The sequence below is a fragment of the Pseudophryne corroboree genome, chromosome 5 (genome assembly GCF_028390025.1).
Source record: "Pseudophryne corroboree isolate aPseCor3 chromosome 5, aPseCor3.hap2, whole genome shotgun sequence".
NCBI classification, from domain to species: domain Eukaryota; kingdom Metazoa; phylum Chordata; class Amphibia; order Anura; family Myobatrachidae; genus Pseudophryne; species Pseudophryne corroboree.
In genome coordinates, this window is record NC_086448.1 from 657507251 (window position 1) to 657529244 (window position 21994).

Below are 21994 nucleotides of genomic sequence, written 5' to 3' on the forward strand. Positions count from 1 at the left end.
ATATATATATATATATATATATACTGTATAAAATCTGTATTTATATAAGTGTTCATTTTACTCTGAAATTGGGATTGAGTACTTATATAGAGCAAGATGTACTAATGGGTAATTGCGACCAAAAGCCCATTTTCGGGCTTTGGACACATTTCCCATACATACGCTGGGGGTTCAGTGTGGAGGATAATGCCAGCAAAAGCTGGCAGTACCTCGCATCTGTGCTGTAGAGTGATCCAATCGGATCCCTCCTTGCATTCCCTGCAGCAGCCGCAGCCCTCTCCACATGTGTAGAGCGACTTTCGTGGCCGAAACCTGGAATTGCAGCTTCGTAAAAGACAGTTCTTATCGGGAAAGCTGTCCTTTGTGATACTAACTGCATATGTAAGTACTTATGCAATTAGTATCGATGTGGTAAGTGGCGGGATGTACCGCAAAGTCTTGCTACATATAAAATGAGTGGGTCTCGGGATATGCGCTCTGCATACAGCCAATCACCTGCCTGTGACTGCGGCTAATCTCTATCTCCCCGTGACACACTGCGGCTTAATTGGCACCACTGGCAACGCATGGCTGCCTGGACCTCAGTACCCTACAGAACACTTAAGGGCTGGATATATAAAACTGATGTGTATAGAAAATACTGTTTTTATTTTTATTTTTTCTATTTATTTTTTTGGTGGGGGGGGGGGGGGTCGGCGGGGAAGCAAACCATGTGAGTTTTATACACTGTTTGTGGGCCCTTTTTTTGTTTATTGCCAACTCCCTCAATAAAAACCAAAGCCCACCCTCCTCCCCCCAAAAAAAAGGTTTTCTGTGTATAGCCCCAGAAAATAATATACAGAAAGTCCTTTCAATTTCCTTTACACATTTTAGCACCATTAAAAAATATATATAACCGACAAATTGGGCCTGATTCTGAGTTGGACTCAGGCACGTCCATGTGTATGACTTCATGTTAATATTGGTATGAGCTCTTCCCTGGTGTACAGCTATGTGTCTGAATATGCAAGTCCACTTTGAGCTTCTATAGACATTATAAAACCACTTGGTATGTCTTACAACGCAGTGGCCCTCATTCCGAGTTGATCGCTCGCTAGCTGCTTTTAGCAGCAGTGCAAACGCTAGGCCGCCGCCCTCTGGGAGTGTATATAAGCTTAGCAGAAGTGCGAATGAAAGGTTAGCAGAACAGTGTTGAAATTTTTTCAAGCAGTTTCAGAGTGGCTGCAGACCTACTCCTTCCTTGCGATGACTTCAGTCTGTATAGTTCCTGCTTTGACGTCACAAACACGCCCTGCGTTCGGCCAGCCACTCCCCCGTTTCCCCAGGCACGCCTGCGTTTTATCCTGACACGCCTGCATTTTTTAGCACACTCCCGGAAAATGGTCAGTTACCACCCAGAAACACCCACCTCCTGTCAATCACTCACCGATCAACAGAGCGACGGAAAAGAGTCGCTAGACCTTGTGTAAAACTGCATAGTTTTGTGTGAAAGTACGTCGTGCGTGCGCTCTGCGGCCCGTACGCATGCGCAGTTTTGCCATTTTTTAACCTGATTGCTGCGCTGCGAAAATCGGCAGCGAGTGATCAACTCGGAATGAGGGCCAGTCATCAAAACCTGCACCAGCCCATGCTAGGTGCAGAATCTCTGGCAGACTATGGCCTCCAATATTAGTAATGAAGCATCTAAGTAATTTCCCAAACACTTCAGCAACACTCATAACATGTGCATAAGGAATTGCTTATCCATGATTGTATTAGAGATAAGCAATTCGGTTTTGACTCGGTTTCTCTCCAGAATCAGATCTGAAAACGAAGCAAAACATAATATTTCCAAAGATAAAAAAAAATCTGGAAATCCAAAATGTCCATGAAATATGATATTTTGACTAGTTTTCAGATCCGAATATGACATGAAAAATTATGTCACAATAGAACCTCTCATCTCTTGTATATATAAACGTTGCTATAAGGATGGGATGATGACCCATTTATTTAACTGATTAGTCCTAGTGCTGTTAATGCTGCTTGCTGACTTAAGAGTATATTCAATTGAAGTCGGATCCATTCTGACATTCATTTGTCGAAATGGATCCGACCTGGGCTATTCAATGCAATCTCAATTCGACTTTTTAAAAAGTCGAATTGAGATGTGGGAGCAGAGACGGGGGAGAGCCGCAGGCAGACAGGGTAGAGCAGCGCTACAGCAGCGTAGCCGGAGGATGTGTCACAGCCACCGCTCATGACAGCGTCCACCCGGCTCCAGCGTCCACCCGGCTCCAGCAAGCGAGACCTCGCTTGCTGGAGCCGGGTGAACGCTTCTGTGAGCGGCGGCTGTGACACATCCTCCGGCTACGCTGCCGCTGCTGTAGCGCTGCTCTACCCTGTCTGCCTGCGGCTCTCCCCCGTCTCTGCTCCCACATCACAGCCACCGCTCACGGCAGCGTCCATCCGGCTCCAGCAAGCGAAGTCTCGCTTGCTGGAGCCGGGTGGACGCTGCTGTGAGCGGTGGCTGTGATACATCCTTCGGCACTGCTGTCCCCCGTCTGCCCGCAGCTCTCCCCTGTCTCTGCTCCTGCATCTCAATTTGTCTTTTTTTTTTAAGTCGAATTGAGATGGTCGAAAAGGGGGCCGAAACCTGTTCGACACAAGCACGCGGATCGGCAACTATTCTGCCGATCCACGTGCTTTTCGACAAGACGAATTCCTAGTATTAAAAATAATGAGTGCAGGGTGTGCAATGTGGCCCCTCCTGGACACCCTCAAAAAATCAACCACATCCACCACATCACTAGTCACACCCCCACATCGTTTTTACCCTGCGGCAAAAAATAGGCCCTTTTTAAATTTCAGCTCCAGGCCCATGTGGACCTTAATCTGGCACTGCCCTTAACCCTGCCTTCCCACAGCCTAAATCTAACCCTCCCCCTTCCCCCCTGCAGCATAACACTAACCCTCCCCAGTGGTGCCTGGCTAAACCTAACCCCGCAGCCTAACCCTAACCCTCCTCCCACAGTCTAAACCTAACCCCCCCCCCCTCTCCCTATATATGGAAACCCCCCCTCAACAAGTCCTGCATTTGCCCCTGACACTTGCTGATGCTGGGTCTAATGGGGGGAGCCACGTGACATGCTTCATGGACCAACGGGAGATGTCACTAATGACCCGCAGAAGTGCGTATATCATGGGGACACACTAGACAATGGTGGTCATTCCGAGTTGTTCGCTAGCTGCTTTCGTTCGCTGTGCAGCGATGAGGAAAAAAAAGGCACTTCTGCGCATGTGTATGCGGCGCAATGCGCACGCGCGACGTACTATTACAACGGCCGATGTAGTTTCACACAAGGTCTAGCGAAGCTTTTCAGTCGCACTGCTGGCCGCAGAGTGATTGACAAGAAGTGGGTGTTTCTGGGTGTCAACTGACCGTTTTCAGGGAGTGTTCAAAAAAACGCAGGCATGGCTGGGCGAACGCAGGGCGTGTTTGTGACGTCAAAACAGGAACTGAACAGTCTGAAGTCATCGCAAGCGCTGAGTAGGTATTCAGCTACTCTAAAACTGCACAAAAAAAACTTTGCGGCTGCTCTGTGATCCTTTCGTTCGCACTTCTGCTAAGCTAACATACACTCCCAGTGGGAGGCGGCATAGCGTTTGCACGGCTGCTAAAAACAGCTAGTAAGCGAACAACATGGAATGACCACCAATGTACCCCAATCTGTGGGATTGGGGGACATATTGTCTAGTGCGTAGCCACTTTAACACTGCACACATGCATGGTCTCAGATATTATGGAGTCTTCTGAAACTCCTTTAATTTGCGGCAACTAAATTCAAAGGTACAGTGTGTTTTCGTAAGTGTTCCATGTAGAATTTTTGGATACAGAGCGGGGATAGTCATGTTGGAAACAAATTATTATTGTGCCTGCGACCAGGATGGTTAATTATCACAGCACTGCTGCAATTATTAATACATATGTCCCAAATTGCTGTAACATACAGTAAATTAAAATGCTGCTTATGTGTACTAATTAATAGGTGTTTTTTTTTTTTACTTTTTCATTTTATGGGCTAATTGCCTAAAAAAGGAACTGCACTAAATTTAGGGTCATACTAAATTTATGTAGTAAAAACATTACATTAAGAAAATAAAAAATACCTAACTAACCATTAGGATAGGCAAGTATTCTCATAGCATTCTTATAATCTGTATCTTCTAAATTGACAAAATAACACAGCTTTACAAAATGTTACTAGAAATATTTTACAGTAATAACAAACACAATGCATAGTCTGAGGAAACAATGTATTTCACATAACCAAAATCCCAATTACCCTGAAAGAAACGTAACAATTAAAAAAAAAAAAAAAAACACATAAAAAAAAAAAAATGCAGTTGGAGAATGCGGGCATCGATCCCGCTACCTCTCGCATGCTAAGCGAGCGCTCTACCATTTGAGCTAATTCCCCTCTCCTGCCTGTAACTGTTCAGCGATACTCTCTCCAGCACTCGCTGCGTGTCATCAGGATCCATAGGTAAATGATGCGTGGAACATGATACTACTATACTGTACTGTACTATATACATTGCGCGTGTTTATATATATATATATATATATATATATATATAGAGATATATATAGATATATATACACACACACTATATGATTCTATGCAGTGTATATATGTGTCACACTCGTGTCAGAGGGCAGTGGCCGAGCACAATCCCTGACTGATCCCGCCACAGAGAGGCGCGCCTGCCCTCACCAGCACCGCACGCATAGCGCCCGGGGGGAAGCAGAGCAGCAGACTCAGGACTGTCACTCAGCAGCTGTGCGCCGGCTCCGGGTGACGGAAGTGACGCCGGGCAGCCGGAGGCGCTGAGCGTGCTGACATCAGGCTGCTGCGTGGGCTCCGGTCCTGGGCGGCGGAGAAGATGGCGGTTAGCGCAGGTTGGTCATGAGGGCCGGCGGGCGGGGAGGGACGCGGCGGCTGTGATCCACATGAACCCCCTACATCACCCTGTGCGCTGCCGGCGAAACTGCCCACTCCCCGGCATCTCCTCTGCCCCCATCCTCGCCCCGGACACTCCGGGATCGGCCACCAGAGCCCCGTCATGTCCGCAGACCCCTCTGTATTCCCCCAGCACCCTCACTGCGTGCCCGGCTCTTCCCCAGGCCCCGCTATACCTCCCGTATGTGTGTCTGTGGGTGTGAGTGGTAACATCATGGGTGTCCTCCTGCAGCCTCCTGATGCCGGCCAGCCTGGCCAGACACATGTCCTGCTCCATACACTGTATGTGTGACCTTCTCCTGCAGCCCCCTCATGCCTGGCCATACATACACACATCCCAGTTACATTGTCTTGCTGCCCATCTCTTCATTGTGCATGATGTCCTGTTTCCTCCAGTAGCTGTATGCAGAGTAGACTATTGAGGCTTAGCTGTAGCCGACACATTTACATGCTGTAGAGATGAAGAGGGAGATTTATCAAATCTTGGAGCGATAAAGTGAGTATACAGTAAAAGGCGTGATACAGAGGTGCATGCAATGGCTTGCACCACTGCAGTTGTGTTTGCAGTGTAATGCTGGGTACACACTAATAGATATATCCGGAAATCAGTTGATATGCAGATATTTCTATGGACGGACCAGGCAGTGTGTTGAGAATACACACTGCCCAATCTGACTGGACTGACGTCATGAACTGGGCGGGCATTTACACACGCCGCCCAGCTCAGCCGTCTATCACCGCTAGCCGCTGCAGCTTGTGTATGGGTGGTCGGCTGACCTCCCGTACACACACAACGATAAGCCAGTATATCGTTAGATATATTGGCTATCGGCTCTGCTGCAGGGCCGACGCAATATCTCTGTGAACAACGGCGTTCACAGACATATCGGTCGTACACACTGGCCAACAAACCCGCAATATACAGTATATGTGCCATTCAATAGAACGGCTGATATATCGGTCAGTGTGTACGCACCATAAGTGAGAAAATATGCTAATGACTCAGTCGTTGTCCTGGCGGTGTCTCACACCACTTATGTGTAATAGTGGAAACTTCGGTCTCTCATCGGATCTCTGAGCAAGTCAGTGCAGTCTCAGGCTGTGCATCTCACCTAAAACGTCTGACCCTCTCCTGCTGCAAACAAAAAAACAGCAGAAATCGGTCATGACACACCTGCGTTTTTCTAGTGACACCTCTGGTAACTCTCCTAAACGCTGACTGTTACTCACTGCGTATGAAATCAACGTTGCGTGCTCCTCTGAATCAGGCCCAAAATGTTTGTCATTTTATTAGCACAGCTTTTCTCCAAGATTTGATAAATCGCCTCCTGATAGATACTTTACACCATCTTAGCCTTTATTCCTTGCATAGTAATGTTATACAGATGTGTCCTTGTAAATCTTTGCTGCAGTTACGCCAAACAGCCCCTCTTGGCATGCTAGGTCGTGTAAGAATCTTCTAGCATTGAATGTCTTTTTTTTTCTTCACGAAAATGCATCTTAGTTGCAATAGAATGTGACTGCTGAATCATTTTTGTTATATGACTCTTGTATATCTGTGTGCGACTGAGTCTCTGAATCTGTATACGAAGTGCTACAGTGTAGCAGCCACAGCATTTTTCCAATACAAGTTCTGTTCTGCTCCGTATACAGACTCAGTCACACTCAGATATACAAGTATCCTATATTAAATTAATCAGCACCTTCTCCTCGTGCGTGCCAGTCGCTTTGCATTGCGAATAACGCACATTTTTGTTACAAAAAGACGCTCAGCGTTAGCAGAGTTGCATGGGACCTGGTGACTCACTCCCGCCAGGCATCTCCCACTGTGTGGTGTTTTAAGGCTATATGTATGAGGACACATCTGTATATAATGTAAATGCATTTAATAGGCTGCTATGATTGTCACATACTTTATGTGGTTTCTAAAATGTTTTTGCTCTTCAAGTTTCATTTTGGTAAATTGTAGAGCCTCAACTATTTTTATGCCCATGTTGCACATTTATGCTTCATATATTCCCAGGATTTGCAATACACTTGATTAGATTTTAGCACATTTTTGCTACAATGATTGCTTTGCTGTCTGTAGCTTGTATTAAGAAGGGAGAGAAGAATGATGGTATAAATGTAACATTTTACTGTAAAATAAATAAAAAAAAATTGAAATATATAATGAGCATAGGGAAACAATCATGGGATTTGTAACAACTAAAGACTAAATAGTAAAAGTGTTCCTAGCTATCCACATTTATAGCTCACAGGCTCAGTAATACACCTATGCATTGAGAAATTGGTTTATTAGCACCACTTAGTTCACTAGAAGCATTTACAATCAGTAGTAGTTGCAATGAGAGATCCTTTTTATGTGTCCATACTTGCAGTGACTTTAAGTACAATAGTTATCAGTGTTAAACCCTCAGTGGTCAGTTCAAGTTTGCAGAAACATCAGTAAACTTGCATACATTGTGGCAGTGTGCGAGATTCAGTTTGAAATGGAGATGTTCACGCCTTGCGGTGAGGTCAGGCAACTTTACTACTATTAGTGACCTGGCGGAAGTACATAAAATAGTGGGGAAACCATCCTGGACTCCACAAAAAGTGGCAACTATGGGATTAATTCAGACCTGATCGCTACTCTGTGTTTTTGCACAGTGGGCGATCAAGTCTGAACTGCGCAAGCACAGGCGCCAGCGCATGCAAGAGATGCTATCGGCATCTCAGCCCAGCGATCACCTCTGCCTGACTGACATGCAGAGGCGTTTGGTGAGCGGGAGGGGGTGGGCCGGCGGTGTTGGTCCGCTGTTTTGGGGGCACGGTCCGGGCAACGCAGGAGTGGTTTGTGGCGGCTGCGTGACATCACACGCAGCCGCTGCGACCCGGAGAGCGACGGGGAGCTCCCTGCCAGCGTGCAGGAGCTGCGCTGGTAGGGAGTTACTCTTCAGGTACAAAAGCACCACCGCCGTGCGATGCTTTTGTACCTGTGCAGAGGAGGGGGGGACAGCCAGACATGCAGGGCGGACTAGCCCTGTGCTGGGCGTCATCCCGCATGACTGTGAAAGTGATCGTAGATGTGCTAAGTTTAGTACATCTACGATCAAGTCTGAATTACCGCCTATGATAAAAGGACCATATAGAAGGCTATTAGTGACAATAAGGAAAGTACTGGAGGGTCTGTTTTTGCATTTTTTTTAATTAATGGTGGAAAAGTGATTTTCAGCAAATTATAGCCTTTGCAGACATTTTTGTACCCCAAAATACTGTAAAGTGGTTTTTATACAGATTTCTAAAAAGGTTTGGGAAAAACCACATTCAGCCCTTTCCCACCAATTCCTCTACATACGTGTCCCACATCATGCAACCTATTATTGAGCTTTTTTGAGAAATTCACCTGAAAACTGATTTCTTTTTTGGCCAACTGATATTATTTAAACACCTTCAAGTGCATGGTCATTCATTGAGAGAGGTGTACCAGAGATTCTGCACATATTCCCTACCTTTTCACCTGCTCAGTCGGGTGTGCACCAAAAAATAAATTTGCTGGGAAATGTAATGCAATGTAATGGATTTGGAATTGAATTTCAAATCCAGTACACTGAGTAATTCACATAAAATGGCTTGCAGGACCCAACTCTTTCCTAATAGAATTGACCCCTAAGTATCAACAATCCTATATGTAGTCAAACAAAACAGCAAAGAGAATATATGCAACGGATATTAACGGTTAAATCCTTATTAGTGCAATAAAATACTCTTTAATCACAGATGGATGTATCTACAAGTACTCTTGTAAATACTTTTCTCTGACGTCCTAGTGGATGCTGGGTACTCCGTAAGGACCATGGGGAATAGACGGGCTCCGCAGGAGACTGGGCACTCTAAAGAAAGATTAGGTACTATATCTGGTGTGCACTGGCTCCTCCCTCTATGCCCCTCCTCCAGACCTCAGTTAGAATCTGTGCCCGGCTCGAGCTGGTTGCACACTAGGGGCTCTCCTGAGCTTCTAGTAAAGAATGTATTTGTTAGGTTTTTTATTTTCAGTGAGATCTGCTGGCAACAGACTCACTGCTACGAGGGACTTAGGGGAGAGAAGCGAACCAACCTGCTTGCAGCTAGCTTGGGCTTCTAGGCTACTGGACACCATTAGCTCCAGAGGGATCGAACACAGGCCCAGCCTCGGTCGTCCGGTCCCGGAGCCGCGCCGCCGTCCCCCTTGCAGAGCCAGAAGCAAGAAGAACATCCTGGAAATCGGCGGCTGAAGACTCCGGTCTTCATTAAGGTAGCGCACAGCACTGCAGCTGTGCGCCATTGCTCCCTATGCACACCACATACTCCGGTCACTGATGGGTGCAGGGCGCTGGGGGGGGCGCCCTGGGCTGCAATTAGAGTACCTTACTTGGCGAACAGTACATAATATAGTCTGATAAACTATATATGTGCAAAAATCCCCCGCCATAATAGAAATATAAGAGCGGGAGAAGTCAGCCGAGAAAGGGGCGGGGCTATCTCCCTCAGCACACTGGCGCCATTTCCTCTTCACAGCTCCGCTGGAAGACAGCTCCCCAGGCTCTCCCCTGCAGTTTCCAGGCTCAAAGGGTAAAAAAGAGAGGGGGGGCACTAAATTTAGGCGCAAAACTGTATTGTAAGGCAGCTATAGGGAAAAATCACTTTGTGTTAGTGTAAATCCCTGATTATATAGCGCTGTGGTGTGTGCTGGCATACTCTCTCTCTGTCTCCCCAAAGGACTTAGTGGGGTCCTGTCCTCAGTCAGGGCATTCCCTGTGTGTGTGCGGTGTGTCGGTACGGCTGTGTCGACATGTTTGATGAGGCGTATGTGGAGGCGGAGCAGGTGCCGATAAATGTGATGTCACCCCCTGCGGGGTCGACACCAGAGTGGATGGATATGTGGAAGGTTTTACACGACAGGGTCAGCTCCTTGCATAAAAGGTTCGATGACATAACAGCTGTGGGACAGCCGGCTTCTCAGCCAGTGCCTGCCCAGGCGTCTCAAAGGCCATCAGGGGCTCAAAAACGCCCGCTACCTCAGATGGCAGACACAGATGTCGACACAGAGTCTGACTCCAGTGTCGACGAGGACGAGACTAATGTACATTCCACTAGGGCCATCCGTTGCATGATTACGGCAATGAAAAATGTGTTGCACATTTCTGACATTAACCCAGGTACCACTAAAAAGGGTATTATGTTTGGGGAGAAAAAGCAACCAGTGGTTTTTCCCCCATCAGATGAGTTGAATGAAGTGTGTGAAGAAGCGTGGGCTTCCCCCGATAAGAAACTAGTGATTTCTAAAAAGTTACTGATGGCGTACCCTTTCCCGCCAGAGGACAGGTTACGTTGGGAGACATCCCCGAGGGTGGATAAGGTGCTCACACGCTTATCAAAAAAGGTGGCACTGCCGTTTCAGGATACGGCCGCCTTAAAGGAGCCTGCGGATAGAAAGCAGGAGGCTATCCTGAAGTCTGTACATACACACTCAGGTACTATACTGAGACCTGCAATTGCTTCAGCTTTGATGTGTAGTGCTGCAGCAGCTTGGTCCGATACCCTGTCAGAAAATATTGATACCCGCGACAGGGATACGATTATGCTAACCATAGAGCATATTGAAGACGTCGTCTTATATATGAGAGATGCACAGAGGGATATTTGCCGGCTGGCATCTAGAATTAATGCAATGTCCATTTCTGCCAGGAGAGTATTATGGACTCGGCAGTGGACAGGTGATGCGGATTCTAAAAGGCACATGGAAGTTTTGCCTTACAAAGGTGAGGAATTGTTTGGGGATGGTCTCTCGGACCTCGTTTCCACAGCAACAGCTGGGAAGTCGACATTTTTACCTCAGGTTCTCTCACAGCCTAAGAAAGCACCGTATTATCAGGTACAGTCCTTTCGGCCCCAGAAAGGCAAGCGGGTTAAAGGCGCGTCCTTTCTGCCCAGAGGCAGGGGTAGAGGGAAAAAGCTGCACCATACAGCCAGTTCCCAAGAACAAAAATCCTCCCCTGCTTCCACTAAATCCACCGCATGACGCTGGGGCTCCACTGGTGGAGCCAGGTGCGGTGGGGGCCCGTCTCCGGAACTTCAGCGACCGGTGGGTTCGCTCACAGGTGGATCCCTGGGTTCTACAAGTGGTATCTCAGGGTTACAAGCTGGAATTCGAGACGTCTCCCCCTCGCCGTTACCTCAAATCAGCCTTGCCAGCTACTCCCCAGGACAGGGAGGTAGTGCTGGCGGCAATTCACAAGCTGTACCTCCAGCAGGTGATAATAAAAGTTCCCCTCCTTCAACAGGGACGGGGTTACTATTCCACAATGTTTGTGGTACCGAAACCAGACGGTTCGGTGAGACCCATTCTAAATTTGAAATCCTTGAACACTTATATAAGGAAGTTCAAGTTCAAAATGGAATCGCTCAGGGCGGTTATTGCAAGCCTGGAAGAGGGGGATTACATGGTATCACTGGACATCAAGGATGCTTACCTACATGTCCCCATTTACCCACCTCACCAGGTGTACCTCCGTTTTGTGGTACAGGACTGCCATTACCAATTCCAGACGTTGCCGTTTGGTCTGTCCACGGCACCGAGGGTATTTACCAAAGTAATGGCCGAAATGATGATACTCCTTCGAAAGAAGGGAGTTATAATTATCCCGTACTTGGACGATCTCCTTATAAAGGCGAGGTCCAGGGAGCAGTTGTTGGTCGGAGTAGCACTATCTCAGGAAGTGCTACAACAGCACGGCTGGATTCTGAATATTCCAAAGTCGCAGCTGGTTCCTACGACGCGTCTGCTGTTCCTGGGTATGATTCTGGACACAGAACAGAAGAAGGTGTTTCTCCCAGAGGAGAAGGCCAAGGAGTTGTCATCTCTGGTCAGAGACCTCCTGAAACCAAAACAGGTGTCGGTGCATCTCTGCACGCGAGTCCTGGGAAAGATGGTAGCTTCTTATGAGGCAATTCCATTCGGCAGGTTCCATGCAAGCATCTTTCAGTGGGATCTGTTGGACAAGTGGTCCGGATCGCATCTTCAGATGCATCGGCTGATCACCCTGTCCCCGAGGGCCAGGGTGTCTCTGCTGTGGTGGCTGCAGAGTGCTCATCTTCTCGAGGGCCGCAGATTCGGTATACAGGATTGGGTCCTGGTGACCACGGATGCAAGCCTCCGAGGTTGGGGGGCAGTCACTCAGGGAAGAAACTTCCAAGGACAATGGTCAAGTCAGGAGGCTTCCCTACACATAAATATTCTGGAACTAAGGGCCATTTACAATGCCCTAAGTCAGGCAAAACCCCTGCTTCAAAACCAGCCGGTGCTGATTCAGTCAGACAACATCACGGCGGTCGCCCATGTAAACCGACAGGGCGGCACAAGAAGCAGGATGGCGATGGCAGAAGCCATAAGGATTCTCCAATGGGCGGAAAATCACGTGATAGCACTGTCAGCAGTGTTCATTCCGGGAGTGGACAACTGGGAAGCAGACTTCCTCAGCAGGCACGACCTCCACCCGGGAGAGTGGGGACTTCATCCAGAAGTCTTCCAGCTGATTGTAAATCGTTGGGAAAGGCCACAGGTGGACATGATGGCGTCCCGCCTCAACAAAAAGCTAAAAAGATATTGCGCCAGGTCAAGGGACCCTCAGGCGATGGCTGTGGACGCTCTTGTGACACCGTGGGTGTACCAGTCTGTTTGTGTTCCCTCCTCTTCCTCTCATACCAAAGGTATTGAGGATAATAAGAAAGAGAGGAGTAAGAACTATACTCATCGTTCCGGATTGGCCAAGAAGGACTTGGTACCCGGAACTACAAGAAATGATCTCAGAGGACCCTTGGCCTCTGCCTCTCAGACAGGACCTGCTACAGCAGGGGCCCTGTCTGTTCCAAGACTTACCGCGGCTGCGTTTGACGGCATGGCGGTTGAACGCCGGATCCTGATGGAGAAGGGCATTCCGGTTGAAGTCATTCCTACGCTGATAAAAGCTAGGAAAGATGTGACAGCAAAACATTATCACCGCATATGGTGAAAATATGTTGCTTGGTGTGAGGCTATGAAGGCCCCAACAGAAGAATTTCAGCTGGGTCGATTTCTGCACTTCCTACAGTCAGGAGTGACTATGGGCCTAAAATTGGGATCCATTAAAGTCCAGATTTCGGCCCTGTCTATTTTCTTTCAAAAAGAACTGGCTTCACTGCCTGAAGTTCAGACGTTTGTTAAGGGAGTGCTGCATATTCAGCCCCCTTTTGTGCCCCCAGTGGCACCTTGGGATCTCAACGTTGTGTTGGATTTCCTAAAATCACATTGGTTTGAGCCACTTCAGACCGTGGAGTTGAAATATCTCACGTGGAAAGTGGTCATGCTTTTGGCCTTGGCTTCGGCTAGGCGGGTGTCAGAATTGGCGGCTTTGTCCTGTAAAAGCCCCTATCTGATCTTCCATATGGACAGGGCAGAATTGAGGACTCGTCCCCAATTTCTCCCTAAGGTGGTATCAGCGTTTCATTTGAACCAACCTATTGTGGTGCCTGCGGCTACTCGGGACTTGGAGGCTTCCAAGTTGCTGGACGTAGTCCGGGCCCTGAAAATCTATGTTTCCAGGACGGCTAGGGTCAGAAAGACTGACTCGCTGTTTATCCTGCATGCACCCAACAAGCTGGGTGCTCCTGTTTCTAAGCAGACTATTGCTCGCTGGATCTGTTGCACAATTCAACTTGCACATTCTGCGGCTGGACTGCCGCATCCTAAATCAGTAAAAGCCCATTCCACGAGGAAGGTGGGCTCTTCTTGGGCGGCTGCCCGAGGGGTCTTGGCTTTACAACTTTGCCGAGCTGCTACCTGGTCGGGATCAAACACGTTTGCAAAATTCTACAAGTTTGATACCCTGGCTGAGGAGGACCTTGAGTTTGCTCATTCGGTGCTGCAGAGTCATCCGCACTCTCCCGCCCGTTTGGGAGCTTTGGTATAATCCCCATGGTCCTTACGGAGTACCCAGCATCCACTAGGACGTCAGAGAAAATAAGATTTTACTCACCGGTAAATCTATTTCTCGTAGTCCGTAGTGGATGCTGGGAGCCCGTCCCAAGTGCGGATTGTCTGCAATACTTGTATATAGTTATTGCTTAACTAAAGGGTTATTGTTATGAGCCATCTGTTCAGTGAGGCTCAGTTGTTATTCATACTGTTGACTGGGTATAGTTATCACGAGTTGTACGGTGTGATTGGTGTGGCTGGTATGAGTCTTACCCTGGATTCCAAATCCTTTCCTTGTAGTGTCCGCTCTTCCGGGCACAGTTTCCCTAACTGAGGTCTGGAGGAGGGGCATAGAGGGAGGAGCCAGTGCACACCAGATATAGTACCTAATCTTTCTTTAGAGTGCCCAGTCTCCTGCGGAGCCCGTCTATTCCACATGGTCCTTACGGAGTACCCAGCATCCACTACGGACTACGAGAAATAGATTTACCGGTGAGTAAAATCTTATTATTTACCTAAGTTATGGCTTTTGGATACATACAGTGCATCTGGATAGTATTCACAGCGCTTCACTTTTTCCACATTTTGTTATGTTACAGCCTTATTCCAAAATGGAACAAATTAATTTTTTCCCCTCAACTCTACACACAATACTCCATAATGACAGAGTGGAAAAAGTTTTTTTAAAGATTTTTGCAAATTTATTAAAAATAAAAAACTAAGAAATCACATGTACATAAGTATTCTCAGTCTTTGCCATGAAGCTCGGGCGCATCCTGTTTCCACTGATCATTCTTGAGATGTTCCTCCAGCCTTAATTGGAGTCCACCTGTGGTAAATTCAGTTGATTGGACATGATTTTGAAAGGCACACACCTGTCTATATAAGGTCCCACACTTGACAGTGCATGTCTGAGCACAAACCAAGCATGAAGTCAAAGGAATTGTCTGTAGACCTCCGAGACAGGATTGTCTCGAGGCACAAATCTGGGGAAGGGTACAGAAAAATGTCTGCTGCTTTGAAGGTCCCAATGAGCACAGTGGCCTCCATCATCCGTAAATGGGAAGAAGTTCGGAACCACCAGGACTCTTCCTAGAGGTGGCTGGCCGTCTAAACTGAGCAATCGGGAGAAGGGCTCTAGTCAGGGAGGTGACCAAGAACCTGATGGTCACTCTGTCAGAGCTACAGCATTCCTCTGTGGAGAGAGTAGAACCTTCCATAAGGACAACCATCTCTGCAGCAATCCACCAATCAGGCCTGTATGGTAGAGTGGCCAGACGGAAGTCAATCCTTAGTTAAAAGCACATGGCAGCCCGCCTGGAGTTTGCGAAAATGCAGCTGAAGGATTCTCAGACCATGAGAAACCAAATTCTATGGTCTGATGAGACAAAGATTGAACTCATTGGCGTGAATGCCAGTCGTCATGTTTGGAGGAAACCAGGCACCGCTCATCGCCAGGCCAATACCATCCCTACAGTGAAGCATGGTGGTGGCAGCATCATGATGTGGGGATGTTTTTCAGTGGCAGGAACTGGGAGACTAGTCAGTATAGAGGGAAAGATGAATGCAACAATGTACAGAGACATCCTGGATGAAAACCTGCTCCAGAGCGCTCTTGACCTCAGACTGGGGTGTCTGTTCATCTCCCAGCAGGACAATGACCCTAAGCACACAGCCAAGATATCAAAGGAGTGGCTTCAGGACAACTCTCTTAATGTCCTTGAGTGGCCCAGTCAGAGCCCAGACTTGAATCCGATTGAACATCTCTGGAGGTATCTGAAAAGGGCTGAGCACCGACGCTTCCCATCCAACCTGATGGAGCTTGAGAGGTGCTGCAAAGAGGAATGGGCGAAACTGCCCAAAGATAGGTGTGCCAAGCTTGTGGCATCATATTCAAAAAGACTTGAGGCTGTAATTGTTGCCAAAGTTGCATCAACAAAGTATTGAGCAAAGGCTTTGAATTCTTACGTACATGTAATTTCTTAGTTTTTTATTTTCAAATAAATTTGCAAAAATCTCAAAAACTTTTCACGTTGTCATGATGTATTGTGTGTAGAATTTGGAGGGAAATAATGAATTTATTTCCATTTTTGAATAATGCTGTAACATAACAAAATGTAGAAAAAGTGAAGCGCTGTGAATACTTTCCGGATGCACTGTATAACTGTTGCAGAAGAAAAGGTATGGAGTTGGATTATACCAATGTTAAAACTTCTGTTTGAACAGGAAAAAAATGAACGGAAAATATGGAACCACTTTGTCGCTTAAAGTGTCATTATTCTGTGGGTTGGGTATGTTATGACTGCAGCCGGGATGCCGGCAGTCAGAACACCGACCGTGGCATCCCGATGGTGAGAGTCCCAACAGGGGCTAGGTAAGTATACTTACCTTCCCCTAATGCCCCCCTAAACCTAATTCTCCCCGTTAGTGCCTAAACCTAACCCTCACTCCCCAGCAGCCTAACCCTAAATGTACCTGGGGTGCTTAAACCTAACCCCCCTCCCTTACCTGGAGCCTAACACTAAACCTCCCCCCGCAGCCTAAACCTAACCTTGCCTGCTCCGCAGCTTACCTGTCTGCAGCCCCGGCAAACGCTCGTTCGGGATCCCGGCGGTCAGGATTACGGCGCCAGGCTTGTTATCCTTGACGGGATTCCGGCGTTGGTATTTCGACCTCCGGGATCCTGATCAGATCCCGTATTCTTTATTACTTGATAATATATATAGGCAGGGTTAAGTATTTGTGTTAAATACACCCAGGGATAAGAATTGTTTAATATAAATTTTGACCCATCTTTGTTTCATTACCAGTTACAGTTCCTCGTAACTTTCAATTACTGGAAGAACTTGAAGAAGGGCAAAAAGGAGTTGGAGATGGTACCGTTAGTTGGGGCCTTGAAAATGATGAAGATATGACACTTGCTAGATGGACAGGAATGATAATTGGGCCTCCCCGAGTAAGTCGCCAGCTGTTTCTTTTCTAGATGTCCATTTTTTCTCCTTTATACACATACTTTAATATGCACAAAAAGGTCTATATGTTCTCTGAAAGTAATTATAGATGGTCATTTAGCACTCGTGAATAGTAACAATGTTCTCTAGACTATCTTTTGCAAAGCTGCATAATCCAGAGCATAGGAAGTCCTCTCTTTAGGAAATTCCTTTTCCAAACAAAATAGACCGTTAATAAACTCCCTAACCTCCTTAATTGATCTGCGGTTTCCCCTTTTGTCTGACACTTTTTTTTTGAGAAAAGCAGTGTTGAATATCAATATATGTGTTTAAACCATGTTATGTGTTATAACAGTAAAGATGCACATTTGTTTGCATAACAGATTTTAAATTTTTCAGACAAATTATGAAAATAGAATATACAGTTTGAAAATAGAATGTGGACCCAAATACCCAGAAGCCCCTCCCACGGTTAGATTTGAAACAAAAGTAAACATGAATGGGATAAATAGCTCCAATGGCATGGTAAGTAGGATTACATTATATTTTCATGTGTTATTATTGTGTTTTCATTAGGGTTTAGGGGTTTTCTTTTCTTTTTTTTTAAGAAGTTTATTTCTCTTACATCCTAGAGGATACTGGGGTTCCATTTAGTACCATGGGGTATAGACAGGTCCACTAGGAGCCATGCGCACTTTAAGAATTTGATAGTGTGGGCTGGCTCATCCCTCTGTGCCCCTCCTACCAGACTCAGTTTAGAAAATGTGCCTGGAGGAGCCGGTCACGCTTAAGGAAGCTCCTGAAGAGTTTCTGCATTTATTTTATATGTTTGTTATTTTCAGGCAGGGCTGGTTGGCACCAGCCTGTCTGCTTCGTGGGACGGCCCAACCTCTAGAAGGGTTAATGGTCCTGTTCCCCGCTGACAGGACACTGAGCTCCTGAGGGAACTATTCGCAAGCCCCACCACGACGGGCATACATTCACGCAGCACGCCGCCACCCCTAACAGAGCCAGAAGAATGAAGAGAGGTGAGTACTAAGTCGGCATCCCGGCGAGCGGCTCGCCGACCATCATGGTGGCATGAGGGTATGGAGACGCACAGCTTCTGACCGGAGCGGAATGCGTCTCCAGACACATCATCATGCATAGGACACCACAAATAGGTTGAACTCGATGGACAATTGTCTTTTTTCAACCTCAAATACTATGTTACACAGTACACAGCTTCGTCTCTGTACACTGTACGCTGTACCCACGCTGGCAAAAACAGTCTTAGAACGGTTTTCTCTCCATTTTAAGCAACGGATTATAGCCAGTATAGTATAAAAAAAGTGGGAAGACCGCGCGCCACTGAAGGGGCAGGGCTTCACTATGAGAGGATCCAGAAGCTCACCAGCGCCATTTTCCCTCTGTAGTGGACACAGACACTGACTGACAGGAAAGTACAGCTCCTCCGGAGTGACTCCAGATTACCTCAGCTGTACCAGGGGGTCATAGCAGGGGGGGAGCGATTATTAGTGTACTAAGTCCCCTATCAGGGTACTTGGTCTACGACCCGGCTAAGCTAGGCATTAGCGATAAGGGGGCTGGCTCCAAATAACTCTGTCTCCCTGAAGGGCTCTTTGTGGGTTAATTGTGCTTAACCTTTTCCTGTGTATGTGTGTGTGTGTGTGTGTGTGTGTGTGTGTGCGTGTGTGTGCAGTCACATTTACATTATGTCAGGCAAAGAGTGTGTTTCTTGTACAGCGGATTGTTCCTCTTCACCAAGGGGCTTACTACTGGGTACTCAGGGCAGTGTACCTTCCCTGAATAGCGGGGCTGAACCGGAATGGGATAATTCCATTAAGGGAATGATCTCAAATATTTCTACAAAACTATCCCGCAATGAGAAAGAGATGCAATACTTAAGACAGACTGCGAATGAGTTTATGAATAAAGACTCAGTCCACAAACCAGCGACCCGATCCCCTCTCATTTGTCCGCAAAAACGTTCTCTGGCCCATATCCTGCAGTCTGACTCTGACGGGTCAGACGTGGAGGAGGGTGGTTATGGAGGGGGGGGGGGGGGGGGGATGCTACGGTCACAGGGAATAGAGGCTCTTATAGAGGCTATCGGAGATGTTCTGCAGATTCCTGATAAAGTGTGAGGAATCCCTTTTTTTTTTTTTTTTTTTATTGTAAAAAAGAAGTTTTCTGTCACTTTTCCTGCGTCAAAGGAATTGAATACCCTGTTTCAAGAACCGTGGGTTAATCCTGATAAGAAATCTCAAATCCCTAAAAGGTTGCTCTCACCTTTTTCTCTGGAGGATAGGAAAAAATGGTAAAATCCACTGATAGTGGACGCATCAGTCTTTAGGCTATCAAGAAAAATTGTATTGCCTGTCCCTGGTGCAGCCTCCCTAAAATTGAGACTACACTAAAATAATTGTACACAGCTGCTGGGGTGGCCCAGAGACCCACTATTGCATGTGCGTGGATCACAAAAGCCATTGCTAAAGGGTCAGGTAACCTAATTGAGGGGTTAGATTTCTTGTCTAGGGGGGATGTTGTTTTACTCCTGCTTGTGGCTATGCCAGTGAACTGCTGATGCGGACTCCAGGAAAGGCGTGGAAGGCCTACCATTCACAGGAGATGCCTTGCTTGGTGACTAACTAGACAAATGGATCTCCAAAGCTAATGCGGATAAGTCTACGTATCTTCTTTCCCCAGCTCCCCCAGCCAGGAAAGCTTATTCAGCTTCAAATTTACAGTCCTTTCGGACAGCCAAGTTTGAGGGCAAATCCAGAGGTGCTTCTACGGCCTCCAGAGGCGCAAGAGGTAAACCACGCAAACCAGCAACTGCAGGTGTTCAGGAACAGAGCTCAGGCTCTGCTTCCTCAAAGCCTTCAGCATGATGGTGGACCGCGAGGCCTGGAGGTCTGTCAGGTGGGAGCCCGACTACAATTCTTCAGTCACATCTGGACAAGTTCGTGCCGGGATCCCTGAGTAATAGATCTTATTTCCCCGGGCTACAGACTGGAGTTCTAAGAGCTCCCACCTCACAGATTCTTCAAATCAGGCTTTCCAGCTTCACAAGAGGCAAGTATAACTTCACAGCAGGCCATCCAAAAACTGGTACAGACTCAAGTCATTGTTCCAGTTCCACCTCATCTACACAACAAGGGGTACTATTACAACTTTTCTCTGACGTCCTAGTGGATGCTGGGGACTCCGTAAGGACCATGGGGAATAGACGGCTCCGCAGGAGACTGGGCACATCTAAGAAAGATTTAGGACTATCTGGTGTGCACTGGCTCCTCCCCCTATGACCCTCCTCCAAGCCTCAGTTAGATTTCTGTGCCCGGCTGAGCTGGATGCACACTAGGGGCTCTCCTGAGCTCCTAGAAGAAAGTATAGTTTAGGTTTTTTATTTTCAGTGAGACCTGCTGGCAACAGGCTCACTGCAACGAGGGACTAAGGGGAGAAGAAGCGAACCTACCTAAGTGGTGGTAGCTTGGGCTTCTTAGGCTACTGGACACCATTAGCTCCAGAGGGATCGAACACAGGACCCGACCTCGTCGTCCGTTCCCGGAGCCGCGCCGCCGTCCCCCTTACAGAGCCAGAAACAAGAAGGTGGTCCGGAAAATCGGCGGCTGAAGACTTCTGTCTTCTCCAAGGTAGCGCACAGCACTGCAGCTGTGCGCCATTGCTCCTCATGCACACCACACACTGCGGTCACTGATGGGTGCAGGGCGCTGGGGGGGGGCGCCCTGAGCAGCAATAATAACACCTTGGCTGGCAAAACTAACACCATATATAGCCCCAGGGCTATATAGGTGTATATTAACCCCTGCCAGAAACGATAAAATAGCGGGAGAAAGCCCGCCGAAAAAGGGACACTGGCGCCATTATTCCCTCACAGCTTCGCTGGAAGGAAGCTCCCTGGCTCTCCCCTGCAGTCCTGCACTACAGAAAGGGTAAAAAAGAGAGGGGGGGCACAATTTAGGCGCAATATATATATATATTATAGGCAGCTATAGGGGAAAACACTCTGTATAGTGATATCCCTGTGTTATATAGCGCCCTGGTGTGTGCTGGCATACTCTCCCTCTGTCTCCCCAAAGGGCTTTGTGGGGTCCTGTCCTCTAAGAGCATTCCCTGTGTGTCTGCTGGGTGTCGGTACTGCTGTGTCGACATGTATGATGAGGATAATGATGTGGAGGCGGAGCAAATGCCTGTGAATGTGGTGTCACCCCCTGCGGGGTCGACACCAGTGTGGATGGACTTATGGAAGGAATTACGTGACAGTGTCAGCTCCTTACATAAAAGGTTTGACGACATAGGACAGCCGGCTACTCAGCTTGTGCCTGTCCAAGCGTCTCAAATGTCATCATAGGCTATAAAACGCCCGTTACCTCAGATGACAGATACAGATGTCGACACGGATACCGACTCCAGTGTCGACGATGATGAGACGAGTGTACCCTCCAATAGATCCACCCGTTATATGATTGAGGCTATGAAAAATGTTTTACACATTTCTGATGATACCCCAGGTAGCACAAAAAAGGGTATTATGTTTGGTGAGAAAAAACTACCAGTAGTTTCTCTAACGTCCTAGTGGATGCTGGGGACTCCGAAAGGACCATGGGGAATAGCGGCTCCGCAGGAGACTGGGCACAAAAGTAAAAAGCTTTAGGACTACCTGGTGTGCACTGGCTCCTCCCCCTATGACCCTCCTCCAAGCCTCAGTTAGATTTTTGTGCCCGAACGAGACGGGTGCAGGCTAAGGGGCTCTCCTGAGCTGCTTAGTGGAAAAGTTTAAAGTAGGTTTTTTATTTTCAGTGAGACCTGCTGGCAACAGGCTCACTGCACCGAAGGTCCGGATCGCATCTTCAAATGCATCAGCGGATAACCCTGTCTCCAAGGACAAGGGTGTCTCTCCTGTGGTGGTTACAGAGTGCTCATCTCCTAGAGGGCCGCAGATTCGGCATTCAGGATTGGGTCCTGGTGACCACGGATGCCAGCCTGAGAGGCTGGGGAGCAGTCACACAGGGAAAAAATTTCCAGGGCTTGTGGTCAAGCAT

The 21994-nt window shown here is 47.5% G+C and overlaps 1 protein-coding gene and 1 non-coding gene across 3 annotated transcripts in view; one reads left to right on the forward strand and one right to left on the reverse strand.

Moving 5' to 3' along the window:
- Positions 1-4387: 4387 nt before the first annotated feature.
- TRNAA-AGC (transfer RNA alanine (anticodon AGC)) lies at positions 4388-4460 on the reverse strand. Its single transcript has one exon. It is a non-coding gene; the product is annotated as a tRNA-Ala (tRNA).
- A 259-nt stretch (positions 4461-4719) lies between these two features.
- UBE2V2 (ubiquitin conjugating enzyme E2 V2) overlaps positions 4720-21994 on the forward strand; it is a 31638-nt gene continuing 14363 nt past the window's right edge. Inside the window, exons 1-3 of one of the 2 annotated variants that reach the window (XM_063923699.1) lie at positions 4720-4942; positions 16788-16933; positions 17328-17453. In XM_063923699.1, coding sequence (XP_063779769.1) covers positions 4927-4942; positions 16788-16933; positions 17328-17453 — 288 coding nt within the window. In that variant the 5' untranslated portion in view covers positions 4720-4926. Of the gene's footprint in view, positions 4943-4976; positions 5500-16787; positions 16934-17327; positions 17454-21994 lie in introns of those variants that run through there. The other variant, XM_063923700.1, reaches the window with a different exon arrangement.